General features: G+C 46.6%; 1 protein-coding gene across 1 annotated transcript in view; it reads right to left on the bottom strand.

Annotated features, from left to right (window-relative positions):
• Window positions 1–23,449, bottom strand: part of LOC147603059 (ATP synthase subunit delta', mitochondrial-like) — a 36,925-nt gene extending 13,476 nt beyond the window's left edge. Inside the window, exon 1 of the mRNA XM_086797041.1 lies at window positions 23,082–23,449. Coding sequence (XP_086653167.1) covers window positions 23,082–23,354 — 273 coding nt within the window. The 5' untranslated portion in view covers window positions 23,355–23,449. The remainder of the gene's footprint in view (window positions 1–23,081) is intronic.
• Window positions 23,450–24,343: the final 894 nt, after the last annotated feature.

The raw sequence follows: 24,343 nt of genomic DNA, 5'->3' as shown, positions 1-24,343 counted from the left end.
ATTCAATTCCCGATCTATAAGCAGGTTGCAATCCAGAACGAAACTTCCTCTTTCTTTCATCCTCAGTGATTAGCATGAAGGGAGTCACTTCCAGCAACACTTTCCAGAATTTGTTAACATACTGTTGCACACTCTCATTATCTTTTTGTTCCAACCTGTCCCACTTTTGAGTGAGAGTTTGCTCTGCATTGGGTGGCAAGAACTGAGCATAAAATCTATCTTTGAATTCCTTCCAAGTAGACATGGGATCCTTGGTGATCTTTTCAGTGATCCACCAATGGGCAGCAGTCCCTTTCAAAAACATGCTAGCATGGCGCACCTTTGATTTTTCTGTAACGTCCTCATCGCTAAAAGCAATGTCGAACTGTGCCACAAACGCTAACACCTTAGAAGCATCATGTTCACCATGAAAGACATCAAATTTGACAGATTTATCACCTGCTTTGAATTCCTTGAGCTTCCTGGCATGAGGCTCATGATCTTCTCTTTTTCTTTTCCCCTTATCCAACGGGGTAGCCCTATCTGCATGGGCTCCATGGGCCGTCATAGAAGCTTCATGGGGCACGGTGGCATGTGCTCCACGAACTCGAAGCTCAGATGCATGTGACTTACCTGCATATGGCATGGTCTCTCCATGAGACAACTCAGAAGGCAAAATTTTTCTGGAAGTAGACCTGTCACCATGAGATACATATCTTGCATGCATGTGACTTTCGTGCCCTCCATGAGCACTGGCATACATATATCTGTCAGGCTTAGTGCCTTGGGGAGAGGATGCATGTCGAGAGGTGACAGTCACCTCTTCCTTTTGCATAAAAGATTTCAGCCTTTGGGATGCGGGATCTCCATGCTTCAAACGAGGTGGATTTCTGAATTTCAGCTCTCCGTCATCCCCCTCTTTGATATCACCTTTGCGAAGGAGATAGGCAAGTGCCAACTCCCTTGGTCTCTTGCCCACTTCACGAGCCATTGATTCAAAGGTTACATCAACCATAGCATCAGCCTTCCTGGCTTCAATAGCACTTTGTAGATGTGGATCTTCACGTAAGAACTTCAACTCTTGCTCTTGAGCCTGCAAAAGTTTTCTCATATGTTCCATTTCAGCCCTCATAGCATCAGGCTCTTGTTCAAGCATAACTGTCTTTCCTGGAGACAGTTGACCCTTGGATTCACTATCCATAACCCTTTCAAGGGGCTTGTGTCTACCACGCAGGGCATCAGACCCACGAGAGGCACTAGAGGGACCCCTCGAATTAGGTACTTCCAAACGGTTGCCTTGGCTGTCCATTGTGTTCAAAGTTTGCTAAAAGCGGGATGTCCAGTACACAGGTTCGTTTCCCCACTAGGAAGAGGGAAACAACCGTGCTCTGATACCAATGAAACCGATCCCGTCAAGTGGGAAAGACTCCGTTGGACACCCACACGCTTAATAGCACAACTTTAAAACCACAAATATGAAATGGACAACTTTAAACAACTTGAAATTAAATGAAATAAAATGGAAAGATGGACACCAGCACTGGGGCCGGAACGGGCCGACCCCCCCCTCAATATATGATATATTTATTGGGAGTATTTAATAAATACAATGCTCCATGGGTTCCAAGAACCAGATAATGTCCATGTACATATGAAAACAGTACCAAACAAATAGGCTCGAATTTCGATGAAGAAAACTCGAAGCAGAACGACCACTAGTGTGGTCCAATCGCTACGGTCCTGTGCTTTCACTGGACTCCGCGGAGAGCGCCTCACTGGTGTTCCGAGACCACGCACAAATAGGCGCTCTCGTACTAACGCCTGGCTCTCCCGATCTCAGCACCTTTGGACCGAGGTTCGCCAATACAGCTTGGACAACCCGGCACCGAACGGGTGTGGCCGTAGAGGGATGAATCCCTTATCAGATTTAAACATAAAAATGCTTTACTCAAATCTGAAAATCACTTACTTGAAGATGGTTGGTAGAAGACCAAAACTTGTGGTGTTTGTGTAGAATATGAAGCCACCCTTGTCGAAGAAAGAGTTGCCTCGAGTAGAACTATCAAGACAAGCACCACCACGAAAGGTACAGCCGCCTGCTGTGAGAGAAGAAGCATCCACTTGCAAGAGAGGAGATGCCTGGCCGCAGTGTGGAGGAGCCCAAACAGAGTTGCCTGAGCGTAGTGTTCTACTGGCCGGAACACAATCGCATAGCCATAGCCGCCTGTAGGGGCATGCGCAGCTTGGAGAGATGCAGCCAGAAGAGAAGAGACAACCTGCAGGTACTGTCGCCAGAGGGAGTAACTGCCTGCTGGAGTACTGTCGTGTGGGGGGTAGTAGCCGCCTGCAGTCAGTGCTGGGCTGGCAATACAGCCGCCTGTAGTAAAGCAGGCGCAACCAGCAGCAGTGTACACACTGGCTATTGGAGGTGACAGCCGCCTGGAAGACAGTATGCGCAGCAGTCTGGAGGTGACAGCCGCCTGGAAGACAGTATGCGCAGCAGTACAGGGGGAAGATGGCAGCCGCCTGCTGCAAGTTCAATCGCCAGCAGAGATGGGGAAAAGCATGCGCCTGGTTGCTGTAGGAGCAGAAGCGTAGGAGACGATTTCTTGGTCTTCACGTGGAAGGAGAATCGGGTGATGAACAAACACCAAATAGAAGCGATGGATCCTCACGCTTGAAGGAGGAAGTCTTTTTTAATAAAATTATAGTGGAGTTAACTTTGGTGATACCCACGCATGCATGTGGGGGATTAGTGGGGGTAGGTGACCATGCCCACCCCCACACTCACTTAAAAGTGGGGCTCCCCACCTTGGCCCCAAAGTGGGTGCCCAAAGGGGGTGCCCACTTTTAAATAAGTGTGAACACCTAACCTTATAAAATAAAGGGTTAGAATAAAAAATATTAAAACAACATGTGCGACATACTTACCACCTGTTCACATGCACCAAAACTTGTCAGAATACAGAGCAGACTTCACGACTCACTGGCAGGCGTCCCCGCTCAGTAAGTAACACGTCAGGCAGGCAAACACACAAATACATGTCATGCGAAAACAGTTTCAAACATGCAAAATATGTGTGCATGTGCAAAAAGTAACATGGACATATCTCCCGTTCATGGAACATGTACAAAATATCTGTCGGCACAAAACTGGCACGACATAAAAACATAAAAACCTGGTCTTCCTATGGAGTGACAGTCCCATAGGTAAGACACATTTCCAGGCACGAGTTTCCCTATGGTGTGACAGTCCCATAGGCAAAACACGGCACGAATACTGGCTCTTCCATGGCGTGCCAGTCCCATGGGTCGAACACAGTCCAGGTCATACACGGGTGGCACTGGTCTGCCTCCCGTCCATACGACACCATCCTGCTAACACACGGGTGGCACCAGTCTGGCTCCCGTCCATGTCAGCAAAATACTGGCCTCTTCACACGAGACACTGGCCTGGCCTCAAGTGAACGAGACGCAAAAACTGGAGATGGACCAAATGGTCGGCCAATTGGTGACATCCCCCCGGGCTTCTAAAGAGTTGACCTCAACTGAAAAGCCTCAAGATATGCCTGCAACAATTGCGAATAATCTGCAAAATAATCCTCAATTACCCACTTGGCATCAATAGGCAAATAATTCTTAAACTTCACAAGGTATCTCCTGGAAAGCTTTCCTGCAGGTAGCTTTCTCTCCTTGTGAAAAACAATCTGTTCTGGCTGGAGGATCTCCTCAAGCTCTTCAATCTCTGGCGGATCTTCTGTGACAGGCTCATCAGGATCTGGCCCCACATATTTCCGAAATAGACTCACGTGAAAAGCATTGTGAATCTTCCAATGACTAGGTAAAGCAAGCCTGTAGGACACTTCATTGATCTTCTGAATCACCTTGAAGGGTCCATAATAACGAGGAGAAAGCTTAGGATATGATCCTTCTCGTCCTGGCCTCTTCCGAAGCCTAGCCTTCTCAAATTTCAGCAATACCCAATCACCTTCTTTGACTTCCATGTCCCTTCTATGCTTGTCAGCAGCCATTTTATGCTTATCCTGAGATCTTGCAATGGCTGTCCGCACCTGACCAAAGGCAACATCCAAGTCACGAACATATTCATCAGCTGCAAATATCTCATCCTTTGTTCGAAGGATGGGTGGCAAGACCACTCTGCCATAAATAATCTCAAACGGAGCCTTTCCTGTGGAAGCATGGATCGTATTGTTGTAGGCAAACTCAACAAGTGGAAGATACTTCTCCCATGCACTCTTTTGATCTGCCACATAACATTTCAACAAATCCAACACGGCTGAATTTGCAGCTTCACTTTGGCCATCCGTTTGGGGATGATAAGCTGATGAAAACTCAAGTTTAGTACCCATATTATCAAACAAAGCCCTCCAAAATAGGCTTGTAGTCCTGGGATCTCTATCCCCAACAATGGATTTAGGCATACCATGATGCTTGAAAATATTAGCAAGAAAAAGCTTTACCATATGATCAGCTTTAATGGTTTTCTTAACGGGCAAGAAATGAGCTTGCTTGCTAAACCTGTCCACAATAGTCCAAATAGCATCATTCCCATGCTGGGATCTAGGCAAATCCATAATAAAATCCATCGTGATACTTTCCCAAGGTTGCGAGGGAATAGGCAATGGCTGAAGCAAACCTGGAGGCTTTTGCCTGTCAAATTTCACCTTTTGGCAAGGAATACGTGCACGCACATAAGCCTCAATGTCTTTACGCATGCTTGGCCAAAAGAAGTACCTCTGAATCATGCGAGTAGTAGGCATAATACCTCTATGACCAGCATAAGGTGGAGCGTGACATTTGTCCATAACCTTTGGACGCAAATCCTTCACCACACATAGGCAATTATCCTTCATGAGATAACCCTCGTTGATAACATAAGAGGCATGTGAATGACCAGCCATCAAATCAGTCCATATATGGCAAAAATCAGCATCGGCCACCACATTTTTCTTTCCTGGAGTATGCACAATCTGAAAATGAAACATGGAAAGAAAATTTGCCATTCTCATCTGCTTCTCTGAAAGTTTGGTTTGAGATAGAAAGTATCTCAAGCTTTGATGATCTGTCTTGACTACAAATTCAGCCCCAAGAAGGTAATGTTTCCAAATCTTTAAGGCGTGAATTACAGCCAAGAGCTCTTTCTCATAGATATCCATATGAAGCTCAGCATCATGCAAACGACGGCTCTCGTATGCAACTGCATGCCCTTCTTGATTTAGGACAGCTCCTATGCAATCACCACAAGCATCACATTCAACCACGAATGACTTGTGCAAGTCAGGAACAATCAATACTGGACCACATATGATCGCATGCTTGAGTTGCAAGAAAGCATCATGTTCCTTTGAAGTCCATTTGAAAGCAGTTTTCTTCTTCGTGAGATCATGTAGAGGAGTGGCAATCATAGCAAAATGCCTTATGAAACGCCTGTAGTACGAACATAATCCCAGAAAACTACGTACTTGATGTACGTTTTGCAATTCGGGCCAATTCCGAATAGTCTCTATCTTTGCAGGATCCATTGTAACTCCATCCTTGGATACAATATGACCCAGATAATGAATCTCTCAAAGGAAAAATTCACTTTTCTTGGCATTGACGAAAAGTTTATGCTTCCGCAACTCTTCGAACACTGTGACCAAATGAGTTCTGTGTTCCTGCTCATTCTTGGAGAAAACCAAGATATCATCAAAGAAGACTCCTGTAAACTTGCGATGGGGTCGGAATATCCTATCCATCATACGATTAAAAGTAGCAGGAGCATTGGTGAGACGAAAAGGCATTACCAAGAATTCATATAATCCAAAGGCTGTCCTGAATGCAGTCTTATGGACATCTTGTGGCACCACGCGTATCTGGTGATAACCACTCTTCAAATCAAGTCTGCTAAAGCAAGCTGAACCATCAAGCTTATCCAAGATATCATCAATACGTGGAATAGGAAATCTGTTCTTGATGGTAAGCTTGTTCAAAGCTCTAGAGTCCACACACATACGGAATGATCCGTCCTTCTTTTGAACAAGAAGCACAGGAGAGCAGTAAGGTGAGGAACTGGGCTGAACCAAACCTTTCTCTAAAAGCTCGTTTACCTGCTTCATAATTTCTTCTTGTTGTGCGGCACTCACTCGGTATGCGGGTTTGTTAGGAGGAGAACTACCTGGCACAAGATCTATGCGGTGATCTTCGGGCCTTTGGGGAGGTAATTCACCTGGCAATGAGTCAGCGAAACAGTCGTTGAATGCATTAAGAAAATTCAGCCTATCATTAGACATAGCATCCACATTTTGATGATTTGGCACAAGACTATCACGCACAAAAACCAAGTACGCTGAAAGACTCTTTTTCATTGCTTTATTAATTTGGATGTGTGATACAACTGGGATAGAATCCCCTTCTTTGCCAGCATCAATAAAATGCATGCGGCCTTTATGCATAAAAGAAATCATATTGGACTTGTAGTCTTTGTGGGGCTCAAGCCTATGGTGCCACGGCTTGCCCAACAATACATCACATCCGTTCAGTGGAGCAACTAAGAAATGCTCATTATCAAGATAGCCCTGTATATGGATGCGCAACTTCCCAATCAAAGGAGTAACCTGCACCTCTTTACCAATAAATGCAGCTTCGGCTTCAATCTGAGGTCCCATGTTTTCAACCTCGATACCCAATACAGCTGCCATTTGCATAGAGATGAAATTGTCAGTTGCACAGTCATCAAACATGAAGAGTGCGGGCTGATCCTTGATTTGCCCCCAAGCCTTGCAAACCATACGCTCTTTCGCATCATGACCTGTATTACCTTGCACATCAGGAACTGCATGAACATTTGCTTTGGTGTGCTTGTCCTCGTGCTTTGATTTGCGATCTGGGCATTGCCGAAACATGTGGTCTTTGCTACCACAAGAAAAGCATTTTCCATCCTTAGCATATTGCTCTCTTTGCTCCGGGGTTAAGCCGAATTTCTTCTTCCTTGGGCCCTGTTCTTTGGATGAGTTATTTTCAGCTTTACCACCCTTGTAGGGCTCCCGGAAGTTCTTTTTAGGTGGCTGTCCACCCTTTTGCTGATTTGGGACAGCCTTGTCCTTCCCCTTGGAACCTCCTTGATCCTGCTTGATCTTGAGCACCAATTGCTCTGTAGCAAGAGCAGAAGCTGTGAGTTGTTGCAACGTATGTTTTGGGTGCAATTCAATTCCCGATCTATAAGCAGGTTGCAATCCAGAACGAAACTTCCTCTTTCTTTCATCCTCAGTGATTAGCATGAAGGGAGTCACTTCCAGCAACACTTTCCAGAATTTGTTAACATACTGTTGCACACTCTCATTATCTTTTTGTTCCAGCCTGTCCCACTTTTGAGTGAGAGTTTGCTCTGCATTGGGTGGCAAGAACTGAGCATAAAATCTATCTTTGAATTCCTTCCAAGTAGACATGGGATCCTTGGTGATCTTTTCAGTGATCCACCAATGGGCAGCAGTCCCTTTCAAAAACATGCTAGCATGGCGCACCTTTGATTTTTCTGTAACGTCCTCATCGCTAAAAGCAATGTCGAACTGTGCCACAAACGCTAACACCTTAGAAGCATCATGTTCACCATGAAAGACATCAAATTTGACAGATTTATCACCTGCTTTGAATTCCTTGAGCTTCCTGGCATGAGGCTCATGATCTTCTCTTTTTCTTTTCCCCTTATCCAACGGGGTAGCCCTATCTGCATGGGCTCCATGGGCCGTCATAGAAGCTTCATGGGGCACGGTGGCATGTGCTCCACGAACTCGAAGCTCAGATGCATGTGACTTACCTGCATATGGCATGGTCTCTCCATGAGACAACTCAGAAGGCAAAATTTTTCTGGAAGTAGACCTGTCACCATGAGATACATATCTTGCATGCATGTGACTTTCGTGCCCTCCATGAGCACTGGCATACATATATCTGTCAGGCTTAGTGCCTTGGGGAGAGGATGCATGTCGAGAGGTGACAGTCACCTCTTCCTTTTGCATAAAAGATTTCAGCCTTTGGGATGCGGGATCTCCATGCTTCAAACGAGGTGGATTTCTGAATTTCAGCTCTCCGTCATCCCCCTCTTTGATATCACCTTTGCGAAGGAGATAGGCAAGTGCCAACTCCCTTGGTTTCTTGCCCACTTCACGAGCCATTGATTCAAAGGTTACATCAACCATAGCATCAGCCTTCCTGGCTTCAATAGCACTTTGTAGATGTGGATCTTCACGTAAGAACTTCAACTCTTGCTCTTGAGCCTGCAAAAGTTTTCTCATATGTTCCATTTCAGCCCTCATAGCATCAGGCTCTTGTTCAAGCATAACTGTCTTTCCTGGAGACAGTTGACCCTTGGATTCACTATCCATAACCCTTTCAAGGGGCTTGTGTCTACCACGCAGGGCATCAGACCCACGAGAGGCACTAGAGGGACCCCTCGAATTAGGTACTTCCAAACGGTTGCCTTGGCTGTCCATTGTGTTCAAAGTTTGCTAAAAGCGGGATGTCCAGTACACAGGTTCGTTTCCCCACTAGGAAGAGGGAAACAACCGTGCTCTGATACCAATGAAACCGATCCCGTCAAGTGGGAAAGACTCCGTTGGACACCCACACGCTTAATAGCACAACTTTAAAACCACAAATATGAAATGGACAACTTTAAACAACTTGAAATTAAATGAAATGAAATGGAAAGATGGACACCAGCACTGGGGCCGGAACGGGCCGACCCCCCCCTCAATATATGATATATTTATTGGGAGTATTTAATAAATACAATGCTCCATGGGTTCCAAGAACCAGATAATGTCCATGTACATATGAAAACAGTACCAAACAAATAGGCTCGAATTTCGATGAAGAAAACTCGAAGCAGAACGACCACTAGTGTGGTCCAATCGCTACGGTCTTGTGCTTTCACTGGACTCCGCGGAGAGCGCCTCACTGGTGTTCCGAGACCACGCACAAACAGGCGCTCTCGTACTAACGCCTGGCTCTCCCGATCTCAGCACCTTTGGACCGAGGTTCGCCAATACAGCTTGGACAACCCGGCACCGAACGGGTGTGGCCGTAGAGGGATGAATCCCTTATCAGATTTAAACATAAAAATGCTTTACTCAAATCTGAAAATCACTTACTTGAAGATGGTTGGTAGAAGACCAAAACTTGTGGTGTTTGTGTAGAATATGAAGCCACCCTTGTCGAAGAAAGAGTTGCCTCGAGTAGAACTATCAAGACAAGCACCACCACGAAAGGTACAGCCGCCTGCTGTGAGAGAAGAAGCATCCACTTGCAAGAGAGGAGATGCCTGGCCGCAGTGTGGAGGAGCCCAAACAGAGTTGCCTGAGCGAGAAGAGACAACCTACAGGTACTGTCGCCAGAGGGAGTAACTGCCTGCTGGAGTACTGTCGTGTGGGGGGTAGTAGCCACCTGCAGTCAGTGCTGGGCTGGCAATACAGCCGCCTGTAGTAAAGCAGGCGCAACCAACAGCAGTGTACACACTGGCTATTGGAGGTGACAGCCGCCTGGAAGACAGTATGCGCAGCAGTCTGGAGGTGACAGCCGCCTGGAAGACAGTATGCGCAGCAGTACAGGGGGAAGATGGCAGCCGCCTGCTGCAAGTTCAATCGCCAGCAGAGATGGGGAAAAGCATGCGCCTGGTTGCTGTAGGAGCAAAAGCGTAGGAGACGATTTCTTGGTCTTCACGTGGAAGGAGAATCGGGTGATGAACAAACACCAAATAGAAGCGATGGATCCTCACGCTTGAAGGAGGAAGTCTTTTTTAATAAAATTATAGTGGAGTTAACTTTGGTGATACCCACGCATGCATGTGGGGGATTAGTGGGGGTAGGTGACCATGCCCACCCCCACACTCACTTAAAAGTGGGGCTCCCCACCTTGGCCCCAAAGTGGGTGCCCAAAGGGGGTGCCCACTTTTAAATAAGTGTGAACACCTAACCTTATAAAATAAAGGGTTAGAATAAAAGATATTAAAACAACATGTGCGACATACTTACCACCTGTTCACATGCACCAAAACTTGTCAGAATACAGAGCAGACTTCACGACTCACTGGCAGGCGTCCCCGCTCAGTAAGTAACACGTCAGGCAGGCAAACACACAAATACATGTCATGCGAAAACAGTTTCAAACATGCAAAATATGTGTGCATGTGCAAAAAGTAACATGGACATATCTCCCGTTCATGGAACATGTACAAAATATCTGTCGGCACAAAACTGGCACGACATAAAAACATAAAAACCTGGTCTTCCTATGGAGTGACAGTCCCATAGGTAAGACACATTTCCAGGCACGAGTTTCCCTATGGTGGGACAGTCCCATAGGCAAAACACGGCACGAATACTGGCTCTTCCATGGCGTGCCAGTCCCATGGGTCGAACACAGTCCAGGTCATACACGGGTGGCACTGGTCTGCCTCCCGTCCATACGACACCATCCCGCTAACACACGGGTGGCACCAGTCTGGCTCCCGTCCATGTCAGCAAAATACTGGCCTCTTCACACGAGACACTGGCCTGGCCTCAAGTGAACGAGACGCAAAAACTGGAGATGGACCAAATGGTCGGCCAATTGGTGACAGAGTCTCCTCCCTCACTTCTTTGCGCATGTTCTTCTTCACCACCTCAACCCATCCGACTGCTTGGCTTCGAGTTTTCCCTCCATGTCCTTTGTGATCTCCTTGGAGATCTCTTCTTTGATGGCCATGAGAGAGTTCTCATTGATCTCCCCTTCTTCCTTCTCGGTGTTCTTGACCGCTACCAGTTCCACTTTCAATGCACTCACCTCCTCCTTGAGTGTTGTGTTCTCTTGTTCAAGGCCCGTGACCTGTGCTTCAAGGGCCATGATGTGCCGATGTAGTTTGTTCTCCACCTCATTGAGGTTGGAATCGGATGTCTTCTTATTCTCCTTGATTAGTGCCTTCATTGCCGTCTCGAGGGCCTCGAGTTTCTCTTGGAGACTCGGGGCCATTCCTCGAGATTGAGGAGAGAGAGAGAGAGTTATGTTGCTGCCTTGGGGGCCTGAGCAAGGGTGGGTGGGGAAAGGGGGCCACACGCCCTAGCGGAGAGGGAGGCGACCCAGCAGGCCGTCAGTGGCGAACAGAGAGGGCGGAAGCGAACAGGGAACAGCGAAGGTGGCAGTGGGCAGGGGCGGCCCAGGGAGAAGGCGGCGGCGCCAGTAGCGAACAGAGGAACAGTAAAGGCAGCGGTGAGCAGGGGCGGCCTAGGGAGAAGGAGGCGGCGACAGTAGCAAACAGAGGAGAGGGCGGCGAACAGAGCAGAGGGCGGCGAACAGAGGAGAGGGCGGCGAGCAGGGGTGAAACAGCAAACAGGGAGAGAGGCGAGAGAAGCGAAACAGAGGAGAGGGCGGTGAGCAGGGGCGAGCAGGGGGCTGGCGAGAGAGAGAGAAAGAGAGAGTAAGAGAGAAATCAACGGTCGGCTATCTCTGTCCAGCAACACCGATCCCCCTGTTTCTCCTGCAACCTGTCACCCTCCACAAGAGAGAGGGAGAGAGAGAGGTCTGCACCCTGTATCCGGCGCCACCTACAGTTCAGTTACACCTGCGCAGCCTACAGTCCTGCAGCTGCCTGCGTACCTGCTGTCAATCCTGCCCCTCTGTCCAGCCCGTGAGCAGTCCAGCCCAATAACCCTGCAGCCGGTCCTTTCTGTTCAGCCCCTGTGCGCCACCTTCCAACAGCCCACCAGACACCAAAAGGAGAGCCAGAGAAACCTGCAGTTCAGTCCAGCCCGCCAGTCCTTTCCAGAGAGGAAAGGACACGTGCTGCAGTCGACCTTCTCCAAAAAGAAGCTCCCCCCAAAAATAACGTAAGCCCCCCCCAAAAAGGGCCACGTCCACCACAAAGGGTTCTCTCATTTGTTTTTAATAAAACCTTTGTTACCTTGTCCCCTCCACACATGGGGTTTTATTAGTTTTTAAAACCTATCCCCTTGTCCCCTCCACACATGGGGTTTTATTAGTTTTTAAAACCTTTGTCCCCTTGCCCCAAGTATGAACATTAAAATGTCTTGTTCACTGACCACCATGCTCATAGTTACACTGCACAAATTCACAGGGCCGTGACATACCCCCCTCTTGAAAAATGGCAAGCATCCTTGATTGCATTCTGATGATACAGCAAGACATCGAAAGCGGAACCACACTGATAACGAAGGCTGCCCACACAGCAAGATATCAGCCATGTGATCCAACTGAAAGTGAAAAGTACAATATGGCAAGATTAGCGTCCCAATCTCTCTGAGCCATGCATATGTAGCAACATTCACTACAAGCCAACGGTGTAGTAATAGTCCAAGTTATATACCACTGTGAACCATACATAACCACAACATCCAATGTGACTAGTACTATATCATAGAAGTCCAATAGACAGATGTACTGTGTGAGGATTATGTTGTTAATCCCTCATATTGTGTACTAATTACTACTTAAGTACTTAACTTAGAGAACAAGAACCTTCAGGAGAACACTTGAGAGAAGATTGAATTGACTTGTATTAAACTGAGTAGAATAGGTCTCTTATATAGGAGATGAAGAGACACATTTGAAGAGGCATGTCCTTAGACGAAAGGACATGACCATAGACGAAAGGATACAACTTTAGGCTAAGGGATGTGTCTATTCGATGTAGAGGCACAACCATTCATCAAGGGATACAACCGTTCGTCGAAGGGATGTGGCTATTCGATGAAGAGGTACATCCTTTGGTGAAGAGTCGCAACCAATCGAGGGTAGGGGTTCCCTTGGCTGGTTACTCTTTGCATCTGCAACAGGAATCAACAATGAAGAGAGGATCTGATACATACATACGTCACAATCGTGACATTCCCTCCCATTTAAAATAAAACCCATGTGTCAAATGATAGACATCCGTTTGTCAAAGAACTCCTGAAGAAGATTAGGGTATTGCTGCATTTCTTCATCTGTTTGCCAAGTGGAATCAGACTTATCCAAATCCATCCACTTCACAAGAAATTCTGTAGTCAACTTTCTTCTTGTTTCCTTCTGTCGCACGTCAAGAATTACTTCCAGAACAAGGATAATACGATCATCTTCAATTTCTGGTACATACGAAGATAAGTCTGGAATAGGCGAATCTCCTTGAACATACTGTTTGAGCCAAGAAATGTGAAAAGTCAGATGAACCTTCCCCCATGAAGGTGGAAGTTCCAACTTGTAACTGACAACTGAATTTTTCTTAAGAATCTTGAAAGGCCCATAGAAGCGAGGTCGCAACTTTGGAAAACTGACTTCACTGTTTTGTAGCGGTGAGGTGCCACATATAACAAGACCAAATCTCCTTCTTGAATATCTTCATGTCGACAATGCTTGTTGGCCTGTTTTTGATATTTTTGTTGCACATGGACCAATTTATCTCGAACTTGCACAAGCACATCTTGCATCTCCTGAACCAACTCATCTGCCAACGCCACTTTGTGTTGTAAAACAAAGTTTGTAGGCACAAGAGGAGTATGCCCATATGCTGCTTGAAATGGAGTTAATCCAATTGCTGAATGATGGGAATTATTATAAGCAATTCCACGAGTGGCAAATAATCTTCCCATGATGTCAAACGGAATTGAATGTAATGTCAAATCATTTCTTCCAAAATCTGATTGACTCTTTCAGTCTGTCCATCTGTTTGAGGATGATAGGCTGAACTGAATAACAAATTCGTGCCAAGAGATTTGAACAAAGACGTCCAAAAATGTCCAGTGAACTTTGGATCTCTGTCAGAGATGATGGTTTTCGGCAAACCATGCAATTTGAAGACATGTTGCACGAACAATGACGCCACATCTCGGGCTGAAGCAGCTTTCTTGCAAGGAATGAAATGCACCATTTTGGAAAATCGATCAACCACCACAAGAATCTGAGCATTGCCTTTGGATGAACGAGGCAAAGTGGTGATAAAATCCATACTGATACTTTCCCTTCTCTCATTGGGAACTGGCAATGGTTGAAGTAACCCTTGAGGAAGTTGTCGAGAGGCTTTCATTATCTGACACGAATGACAAGCTTTGACAAATTTGATAACATCTTGCTGCATCTGAGGCCAAAAGTATGTAGCAGACAAAAGCCGATATGTCTTATTGATACCAGGATGAGCAACATAAGGAACTTCATGATACTCTTGAATGAGAATCTTCCGCAATGAAGTATTGTGAGGCACACAAATGCGATCAGAAAAGAACAGCAACTCATCCATGATGGTGTAGGCTGCAAACATGTTCATTTCTGCAGGATTGGGATTAGAAGATTTGAGAGCACGGAACGTATCTCCAAAATCTCTGTCAGTCAAATACTCATTTTTGAAACAAGCAGGGATTTCCATTTGCACATTTGTGATGGCAAAATTAGTGGCTCGAGGCATGCGGCTCAAAGCATCTGCAACCACATTCTGAAGACCAAGAACATACTGGATAATCATGTCGAAATTAGCCAAGAATTCAACCCATCTGCCTTGTCGAGAGTTCATAACAGGTTGAGTGAAAATGTTCGTCAGAGATCGATGATGTCGAAGCATGCACGTAGAGGGCGAGAGCACACAGACTATGTGGCGTGGGCAGAGCCGGGAGAACCCCCTGACAGCCGGGAGGATGGTCGCCGAATCGCCGGGGAGAGGGGAGCGAGCGTGAAGAAGGCGGCATCCTGACAGCCGCCGGGGGGGGGGGGCGAATCGCCAACGGAAAGGGGTGCCGGTTCACACTAGCGCACGCCCGTTTTTTTTATTTATTTATTGATGACCCACGTGGCAATGTGATGTATTAAAATTTTGTGTTTTTAATGGTGTAAAGGTGATGGCCTGGATCGCGTAGCCGACTGGAGGAAAAAGGTGCGCCGCTTCGAAGGGGCGCCGCCAGCGACTAAGCGAAGAGGTGAAGGGCGCTATTCGGCAGCGAGGGCTCAAGGCCGGCAGCTGCTCTAAGCAAGCAAGGGCTCACGCCGACAGCGAACGAAGCGAGGAGGGGGGGGGGGGGGTATTCCATATTCGGCAGCGAGAGGAGCAGTTCCTGCCATGCTGCGAACACCTAACACCACCGGCAGCAGGGAGGGAGGGTAATCCAAGTATGCAGCAAGGGTTCCCTCTCTGCAATACACACGGTGCGTATGTATGGGTGTGAAACCTTTTTTTTTCACATCACTATGGGCAAGGATTTATGCCAAGTCCACCATCGCTCCGCTTCTTCCATACAACACCGAGAAGAGGGTTGGACGAGGGAGTGCCGCGGAGAGGGTGAGGGCTTCACAACCCACGGGTAGGAAAAAATTTTGCTCTGATACCACTGTGAGGATTATGTTGTTAATCCCTCATATTGTGTACTTTTTAACTTAGAGAACACGAACCTTCAGGAGAACACTTGAGAGAAGATTGAATTGACTTGTATTAAACTGAGTAGAATAGGTCTCTTATATAGGAGATGAAGAGACACATTTGAAGAGGCATGTCCTTAGACGAAAGGACATGACCATAGACGAAAGGATACAACTTTAGGCTAAGGGATGTGTCTATTCGATGTAGAGGCACAACCATTCATCAAGGGATACAACCATTCGTCGAAGGGATGTGGCTATTCGATGAAGAGGTACATCCTTTGGCGAAGAGTCGCAACCAATCGAGGGTAGGAGTTCCCTTAGCTGGTTACTCTTTGCATCTGCAGCAGCAGGAATCAGCAATGAAGAAAGGATCTGATACATACATACGTCACAATCGTGACATACTGTCAACTATCAGTACCTTTGGGTGAGACAAAAGTTGCACCAAGTGACCTCTAGATGACATCCAAGCTTGTTTGTATCAAGGGAGCGGAGGTGCTGCCCCCCTCTTGAGCATCAAGCAATGCTCCAGACCTATGCTCTGCTAAACCTAAATGAGCCATAGCAAGAGTCGGCCCCAACTCAAAGGCATCAAGATAAAGCTGTAATACCTGAGGTGAATCCCCTAAGTCACCCTCCTCTATCCACTTCACATCCATCAGTGAATAGTTCTTGAACTTCACAAGACAGCAACGGGAAACTTTACCTCATAACTTTCTTTCCTTATGTGCCAGTATCTACTCGGGAATAAGAACCTCATCAAGTTCCTCCACTTCCGGCTTAGCCTCATCTAATACATCCTCAAGCACATCCCCACGGAAAGGTCTAAGTAGACTCACATGAAATGCATTGTGAATCCTCTCGTGATTTGGTAGCTTCAAACGATAGGCCACCTCACCGATCTTTTCCAATACCTGAAAAGGTCCATAGTAGCGCATGCTCAACATACGATGCATTGCCTAACAAAAGCATCAACATCCCTTCTCAAGGTCGGCCAATAAAAGAAAGCCTAAACTGCCTTTACCGTGGCCTCAATGCCCCTATGACCTGCATACGGTGGAGCATGACTTTCAGTCATGATTCATAACCTTGAGCCGTAACTGCCTGGTAGCACACAGTCTACCATGCATCAACAAAAAGCCATCCCTGAGAGTATAATGATCATGTCGTTGACCTTCAGACATCTACTCATAGACCCTGCCAAAGTCGTCCTCCTGCGCATACTGCTCTTTCATCTCATCAAGCTCATGATGATAAGCAAGTGAAACTACTGAGACCTGTGGCTTGCGTGACAAAGCATCTGCCACAACATTCTTTTTGCCTTCCACATATACAATCTAAAAGTGGAACATAGACAAAAAGTTGGCCCATCTCATATGCTTCTCAAACAGCTTAGTTTGCGTGAGAAAATAACACAAGGTCTGATGATCTGTCTCCACAATGAAATCAGCCCCAAGCAAATAGTATTTCCATGTAGAAAGAGCATAGATTACAACCAACATCTCTTTCTCATAGACCTGTAAATGCTTCTCGGCATTTTGTGATATACGACTCTCATAGGTGTAAATGCTTCCCGGCATTCTGTAATATACGACTCTCATAGGCTATCACATGTCCTTCCTGCATGAGAACTGCCCCAATGTTGTTCCCACATGCATCACACTGGACAACAAAAGCCTTTCGGAGATCCGGTAGTACCAATACGAGATCCGAAGTAAGCTTTTCTTTAAGCTTCTTAAAGGCTGCAATTTCCCAATCAGCCCATCGAAACGAAGTTCCCTTCTCTGTCAAAGCATGAAGGGACGAAGCAATGTCAGCAAAATACCGTATGTACCGCCTGTAATAGGAACACAATCCTAAAAAGCTGCGTACATCATACACGGTTCTCAAATCTGGTTGAGAATTGCTTCTACTTTCGAAGGATCCATACGGACTCCATCTTTAGACAAATTAGATTGAGATTCATCATCTTTTGCATCCTTAATAAAAACCAAGTACGCGGAAAGATGCTTTTTCATTACTGATGAAATGGCCGAAACCAATACAATAGGAACAAATTCCCCTTTAAGCTTTACATCCAAAATGTGCTCTTTTCCTCTATGATTCAAAGTAATCTTCCTGTTGAACGTATCCACCACCACATGTACTCTATGGCACCGTGGCATACCCAACAAAACATCACACCCATCAAGTGGCATGATATAGAATTCCTCACTGTCCACATAACCCTGCACATGAAGCCTCATCTTCCCAATAATAGGGGTAACGGGTTCTGCATACCCAAGACAAGCCATATTAGCCTCATACAAAGGCCCCATCTCCTCTGTGCAGATAATCTCCCGACAAAATTTGGTGAGATAAAGTTGGCTCTAGCACCTGTGTCAAAGAAAATCAAAGCATTCTGATCTCTAACTTTGCCCCATGCTTTGCACAACTCAGTCTCCTCACCACCTGGCTGTTCCCCAGCAAGATCGGGAACTAACCCCGCAGAACTCTTTGCTTTCTTAGACTTGGGCTCCCCTTTAGTGTCAGAGTCCTTGTTGGACTTACACTTCGGACAATTAAAAGACATATGTCCCTCTTCGGTACAGAAAAAGCATTTCTTGGCATCCAACAAAGCCTGCTTCTCCTCAGGAGTTCTCTTGGGCATTGGTAACATCTTACACCGCTTCTCTGCAGCCACTAATGCATGCCCTGACTTCTCAATTTTCTTGCCAGTGCTTTTGCTGCCCTTAAATCTAGTTGAAACCCCAGTGAGTAACGCATTTGCCATCATGGCATTCTCTATCATTTGCGACATATTTGTTACTCGGGTCTTAATGCAATAGTCACGCACTTCCTTGGGCAACACAACAATACTTCTCAACCTGCTCAAACAGTGGCACTGCACAATAAGAAGTAACTGGGAGTAGAGCTTGCCAAAAATTCTTGTTATAGTCTTCCACATTTTCACACTTCGATGCATCCAACTTATGCCATGCTGTCATTACATCCACCTCAAATGTAGATATGAGCCACACGGAAGAGAACACCTGTTTAAACTGTACCCAAGTAGATGGTACTATGCCCTACAAAAGAAGAGTGGACCACCACTACAATGCATTGCCCTTGAGAAAAGTCGCGGCTTTTCTCACTTTCGAGGACACCGTGTAAAGTCCACCAGAAAAAGCAGCATCAAACTGCTGTAAAAACGTAAGAGCCTTGAGCCTATCTTTGGCGCCACTGAATGTGTCAAATTTCACTGCATCTCCCCCTTCCTTATAATCCTTCGCCTTACCCATAGGCGTTAGATTATCGTAAGAAAGTGGCTTCACAAGATTGCTACCCTTGCATTCATGCTCATACTAGGGTCAACATTGCCAGTTCCCACACCTTGCATACCATGCAATCCTGTTGATCCTCCCATGTTTGCAAACATGCCACTATGTATATCGGGCTGCATGCCCCCATACATGTTTCCTTGCATTCCAGGCTGCATGCCCCCATACATATTCCCTTGCATTCTGGGCTGCATACCACCATATATGTTGCCTTGCATACCAAGTTGAAAACTAGCTCCAAAATTCCCTTGCATTCCCATGCCTCCTTGAGGGTAACCCCCGGTCATAGATTGGAACACAAAACCACCGCCAAAATAGCCTAAATGCGTCGATTGCTACGGAATAGGTGGCTCCCTGAAAAAGGAACTCTATGGGTTTGCACCATAAGTGTTCTGCATGTTGGAAAACTGTCCAAAAGCAAGATCCCGTGGGAAGGCACTACTGTTGCCCTGAGGCAGGTTCCTAGAACGCACCTTCTTCTTCTTCTTCTTAGACTCAAAAGGGGCCCTCATAAATTCAGCAAACTTCTCACTTTGCGTGAGCTGCATGAGCACAAACACTGCCCCTGCCAAATGGGCTTTGAATTGGGCATCACCTTCCTCTTTACTTGGCATATCTTCTGGCTACGTTACATCCTCATAACGTGCATCTGCTGCAGCCTGTTCTCTTGCAAGAACATCCTCAGATTCAGTCCTCTCAAGAGTGGTCTCCTGCTCTTCCCCATCATCATAGTCATAGTCATCCTCATGGTCTGACATCTTGCTGAAATTTTCAGCAACGACTTTCCTCAAAACAACCACGTGCTCACCTCCTTGGGTAAGTTGGTGACGGTCTCGGCAATGGTACCTTGAAACCTGCCTCAGGTAGAAACCAAAGTGCAGTAGACTAGCAGTCACCCAAACACAGTTGTAATCCAGCAAATAAGACAGACAAAAGGGAGCTAGAGTGCTCCTACACAAAAAAGAACCACGACACCTGTTGGCCCCAAAGCTTGGCGCCCCTTTCGGTATTTCTTTATTCACATTCAATGGAAGAGTTTAACTAAATACATCATGGCCATTCATGGCTTATACATATGCATGTCCAAACTACCAGTCCTCTAGACCTCTTAGCATAGAGGTTTCACACAGCCCTGTGCCCCAAAACACCGCACTATTATTCACCTCTAATCAGCCAAGATAATACATCCACGAGGCCTTGAATACGCATCTAACTGGCCCATGCACATAGCCAAAAACACAGCCATACATCAGTTCGTAATCTCTTCCAAAGAGGCGTTAGCCTTGGAAGAAGCCGGCTCGGAAGTCTTGGGCTTGCCACCATTGTGTTTCATTTCTGCACTCTGCGCAAGCAAGAGTGCGTCCTCAAAGAGAGCTGGCCTAAACATACGCACCTCCCATTGGATTTGCGTGTCCAGGCCATACAAAAATTGCCCTTTCTTGTCCGAATCAGATAAGCCTAATCGTAGACACAAGGTCGAAATTTTATTGGCAAACTAAAGGACTGGTTGCGCATTCTGACGCGCTCCCCTGAACTCGTCTTCGAGTCGCTCAAGGTAGTGGGGCGGTAGAAACCGCTGCTTAAGGTCGCGGACGAACTCGTCCCACACATAAGCTGCCATACCTGCTCTGGTGTGGGCATGAGCCCACTGAGTCCACCAAGGAATGGCCTCACCTTCCAAGTACCAACTAGCTAAGATCACTTTGTCAGTATCTGTTTTCCTAACTGCGGCAAAGTAAGCTTCAAATTGATGTAACCATGAATAAAGAGTTGTGGGATCAAGTTTACCATTATACTTACTGAAATTTATTTTCTCCGGAAAATGATTCGAGGGCGCCATCGGTGTCAATCTGGCGTCCAAAGCTATGAGGTAACGCTCGTGTTCCACGCGTCGCATGGCGTCGTCTTCTCGTTGTCGGATCTCCAATGCACGCATTTGCATCTCAAGCAAGGAGCTTGGCTGCGGATGTGACCCAACGAGGGTCCCTGTGACGAGGATCTAGTATCTGGGATACGGAAGGAGAGGGAGGAGGAGATGGAAAACGCGACGCTGGAGAGCGAGAACGCTCCTCCAGAGCCAAGATCCGCGCCTTCTGCTCATCCAGCTTGGCTGTCTGGTCTGCGATTGCTCGCATCATCTGCCGGGTGCCCTAGCTGGGCTGCCTGGTGCACTCTAGTCCCATGGTTCTGGTTCTCTCTCGTCGCCGAAACTCGCCATAGCGGGAAAATGCAATTCCTTTCCGGAACGCAATCTGACCATCCACTATCTGTGTGGAAGGCTTCCGGAGGCTAAAAACCAACCGTCCTTCGAGGGACAGGAGTCACTCCGAAAGGGGTAGTCCACCGGTGTCTAAAAACCAACCACACGAGCAAAAAAAAAATTTCTGGTTTTCTTTGCTGAATCTTTGTCCTTGAAGTAGGCTCTGATACCACTATAATATGCGGAAGCTTTGGAGAAGGATCGGTACTTCAAAACTCAGAAATCAGCACTCTTTTCGCGACGAAATTAACGCACAAACTAAAAGGAGATGTGCAGAAAATAGAGAGAGAAGGGGGAGATGGAGAGAACACAGTATTGGGTCCCAATTACCCTCTGTAGGGCCCCCACCACGGATGGTGTATTTACTTTATTAGAATGATGTAAATCTGAAAACAAATACAGAAAACTTGACCTTTTCTTGGCTGGAAAATCCTGCCCTTGACCTTCAGAAGTCCACCCCTTTGCTTGGCAATCTCCTTGGCTTGACTGGCCCGTGATTGGCTTGAGCACTTGGTGAAAACTGAGATGAATGATAGGATTATGGCTCTCTTCTATTTATACTACCCTTCAGGGGCAGTCGGCCGGCATAAGGGCAGGCGGCCAGCATCAGTTATGTCCCACGACTGGATATTCAGCATTTAATGCTGAAAAATCCCATTAAATGCTGGAAAAATTCCCATAATTCCTGCGCATCACTTCCTGGGTGGCTGGACATCAAGCGCCTGCTTCTTAAGGGCTGGGCACATCTTTTGCCCACAATCCCAAAGCTGGGCAGCCTGTATGGGCTGCCCCATACATGCCCTACAGCCATTTAAAGGCTGTATGCTCCTGAAAATAGCCTTATCTTTGCCCAAGGGCTGTCCCACAGCCCTTCCATGGCTGGTGGGTCCAGCCTGGGCCTTCCTGGCCCTCATGGGGATGGTTTCACACCATTCCCATGCCCATACTAATCTCCGGGGTAGCCCTGTGGGCTGGCTCCTTGTCCTAAACATAATCTACTCAGTGATCTGGCATCTGGTACCATACCAAATACACAGAACCACTGACATCATTCTAAAGGGAGACTCACAGCGCGGATTGGCACTGTTTCATGTGCAGGACAGTGCACACCTGACCTTAGACTCCTGTGCAGGCAATGCACACCTGACCTCGGACATCTGAGATGGATCTCCCGGACTGGGCTCACATGGGACCAGTTCACCATCCCAGGTCCTGCACCTTCTGTACAGAAATGTCTACGTGGCATCCAAGTGCGGGATGCACGTGACAGGTTGGTTCCACATCCAGGAGCTGAGAGGGGGTGTTATCAGTCATCTCCTGTCTGTACACTATACCAAGGCCTATATTGTGGGTGTGCCCGCCCGTTTTTAGTGTTTCCCCATTTTTCCTCACTCTCCATGTATTTTCCCTTTTTTTCCCTGAGGTGTGGAGGGCAGTCGGCTGTCATCTGATGCTGGCCGACTACTCTTGTGCTACCCGACCTGTCCAGGTGTCCTGGCCGACTTCAGGCACTTGGCCGACTAGCTTATTTGCTGGTCGTGGCCTGCCCCTTGGCTGGTCGTGAGCATGAGCTGCTGTTGGCCTGATTTAGGCTGGCCGACCAACAGCCTGGGGCCATATAGAATGGCCCCTTGCCCCCCACACTTCTCACATGTGACTCTGGGATTTTCTTTAGTGTATATAGCAAAGTTACACAGCTTCTCTCTCTCTTTCATCTGCGTTTTGCTCTCTACAGCAGTTGTCTTCATTTCCGCTGTGCATTCTGACATCTCTGTCTATCTCTCTCTCTCTCTCTCTCTCACACACACACACACACACACAATATGACAAGGTGCACTTGCTATGCATGCCATCATATGATGCACAAGGTAGCGAAATGTGTGTATGTCTCTGCTACATAATGCCATCTGTCTCTGTTACATAATGCCATCATACGATCTAAAATCTCTTTGTAATGTGCAGGATGCACACATGCTATCATATGATATACAAGGTCATCAGGCATGTCTTTACAGCGTAACAAAAACACTTGCCCTATGTCTCTGCTACATGAATGTCGCCATATGATCTTTAAAATCTCACTCTCTCTCTCTCTCTCTCTCTCTCTCTCTCTCTCTCTCCAAACACAGAGAGCGTCATGGTAGGCTTACCTCCTTAGCATCCAACTCTGTCTTGTAAGGAAGGACGAAATTTACGGTGAGCTTGGTGGGGAGGGTGGCCGGGACAGCAGGGCGGGGCTTCATGAACTGGGAAGGGAACTTGGGCAACTGCAAGTTGGGCGCGACCTTCTTGAAGGCATCCTTGAACGCATCGGACACGGGCGGCGGCACTTCCGCAGGCTTGACCGAGAACCCCCGGGTGGCAGCAGGGGCTCGGGCACACATTGCCCTGGCGAGAACTCGTGCACTCTGACGGCCCAGCATCCTCTAGAGCAATGCCTTGTCCCAAAACCGAAGAGCGATCCAAACTGCTGTATGCGCTATGCCAAAATGCACTCTCTTTCTCTCTCCGCATGGCTTTTTGCCTATGTATCATGAAAATCTTTGAATTTTCCAGAATTTCTAAAGGCAAACTCTAAACACCCTAAGGGTGCTTTACACACTATGGATAAAGGAAAAAAAAGTCTGCCTGACCCATTCTCATGGACCCAGACTCTCTCCCCACCCATCGTATAAAGTCTGTAAACACCCTAAAATCTACTTGTATTTATGTCTATAGCAATGAACATAGTTGACGAAATTAATATGGCTGTCATTAAATAAATTGCAATTAGGTTGAAGAGTAAGAGCAAAAATTTAGAAATTGCATGGTAGTCCTTTGAATGATCTTTCTTCACATGAAATTCTACGATAGCTTCATTTTTCAAAATTTGAAATAGATGCTTGGAAACTCCAAATCCTTTGGGAGACATTAGGCATGCTCAAGGGGAAAAGGGGGAGGGGGGGATCATTCCTTGGAATTCCTAATCCTTTGGGAGATTTCAAGCATGCTCAGTGTGAAAAGGAGAGGAGGGGGGATCATTGCGTGAAACTACCATATCAAAAAACACCATGTGGTCAAAAATTGGTGTCTAATGCCTCTTTACTACCATTACCAAATTCAATTCAAAACGATAATGGGAGGAGAGCTACCCATCTATTTGGCACCGTATCCTAGATCTAGGCAAAAACCTCCGAGCACATTTACACTTATGTTAACTACTACACATGTTTAAAGAAGATTAGTCTCATTATTATACTTTAGGAAAGACGTTAAATTTTGAACATTTACCAATCATTGATGTATGGATTCTTATGTCTATTAAAACAAGGTCCTATTGAGTCTAAATTAGTTCAGCTTTAGTCAAACATTTCATTTAACTCTTTCACTTCTTTCACAAAGAAGTGAGCACGCTTAAACTCCTAGAAAAAAG

Source organism: Cibotium barometz, chromosome 65 (assembly GCF_041138505.1).
Source record: "Cibotium barometz isolate CiBa-2024 chromosome 65, ASM4113850v1, whole genome shotgun sequence".
NCBI lineage: Eukaryota > Viridiplantae > Streptophyta > Polypodiopsida > Cyatheales > Cibotiaceae > Cibotium > Cibotium barometz.
Note: the sequence above shows the minus strand (reverse complement) of the source record. Positions and strands in the feature narration are given on the sequence as shown.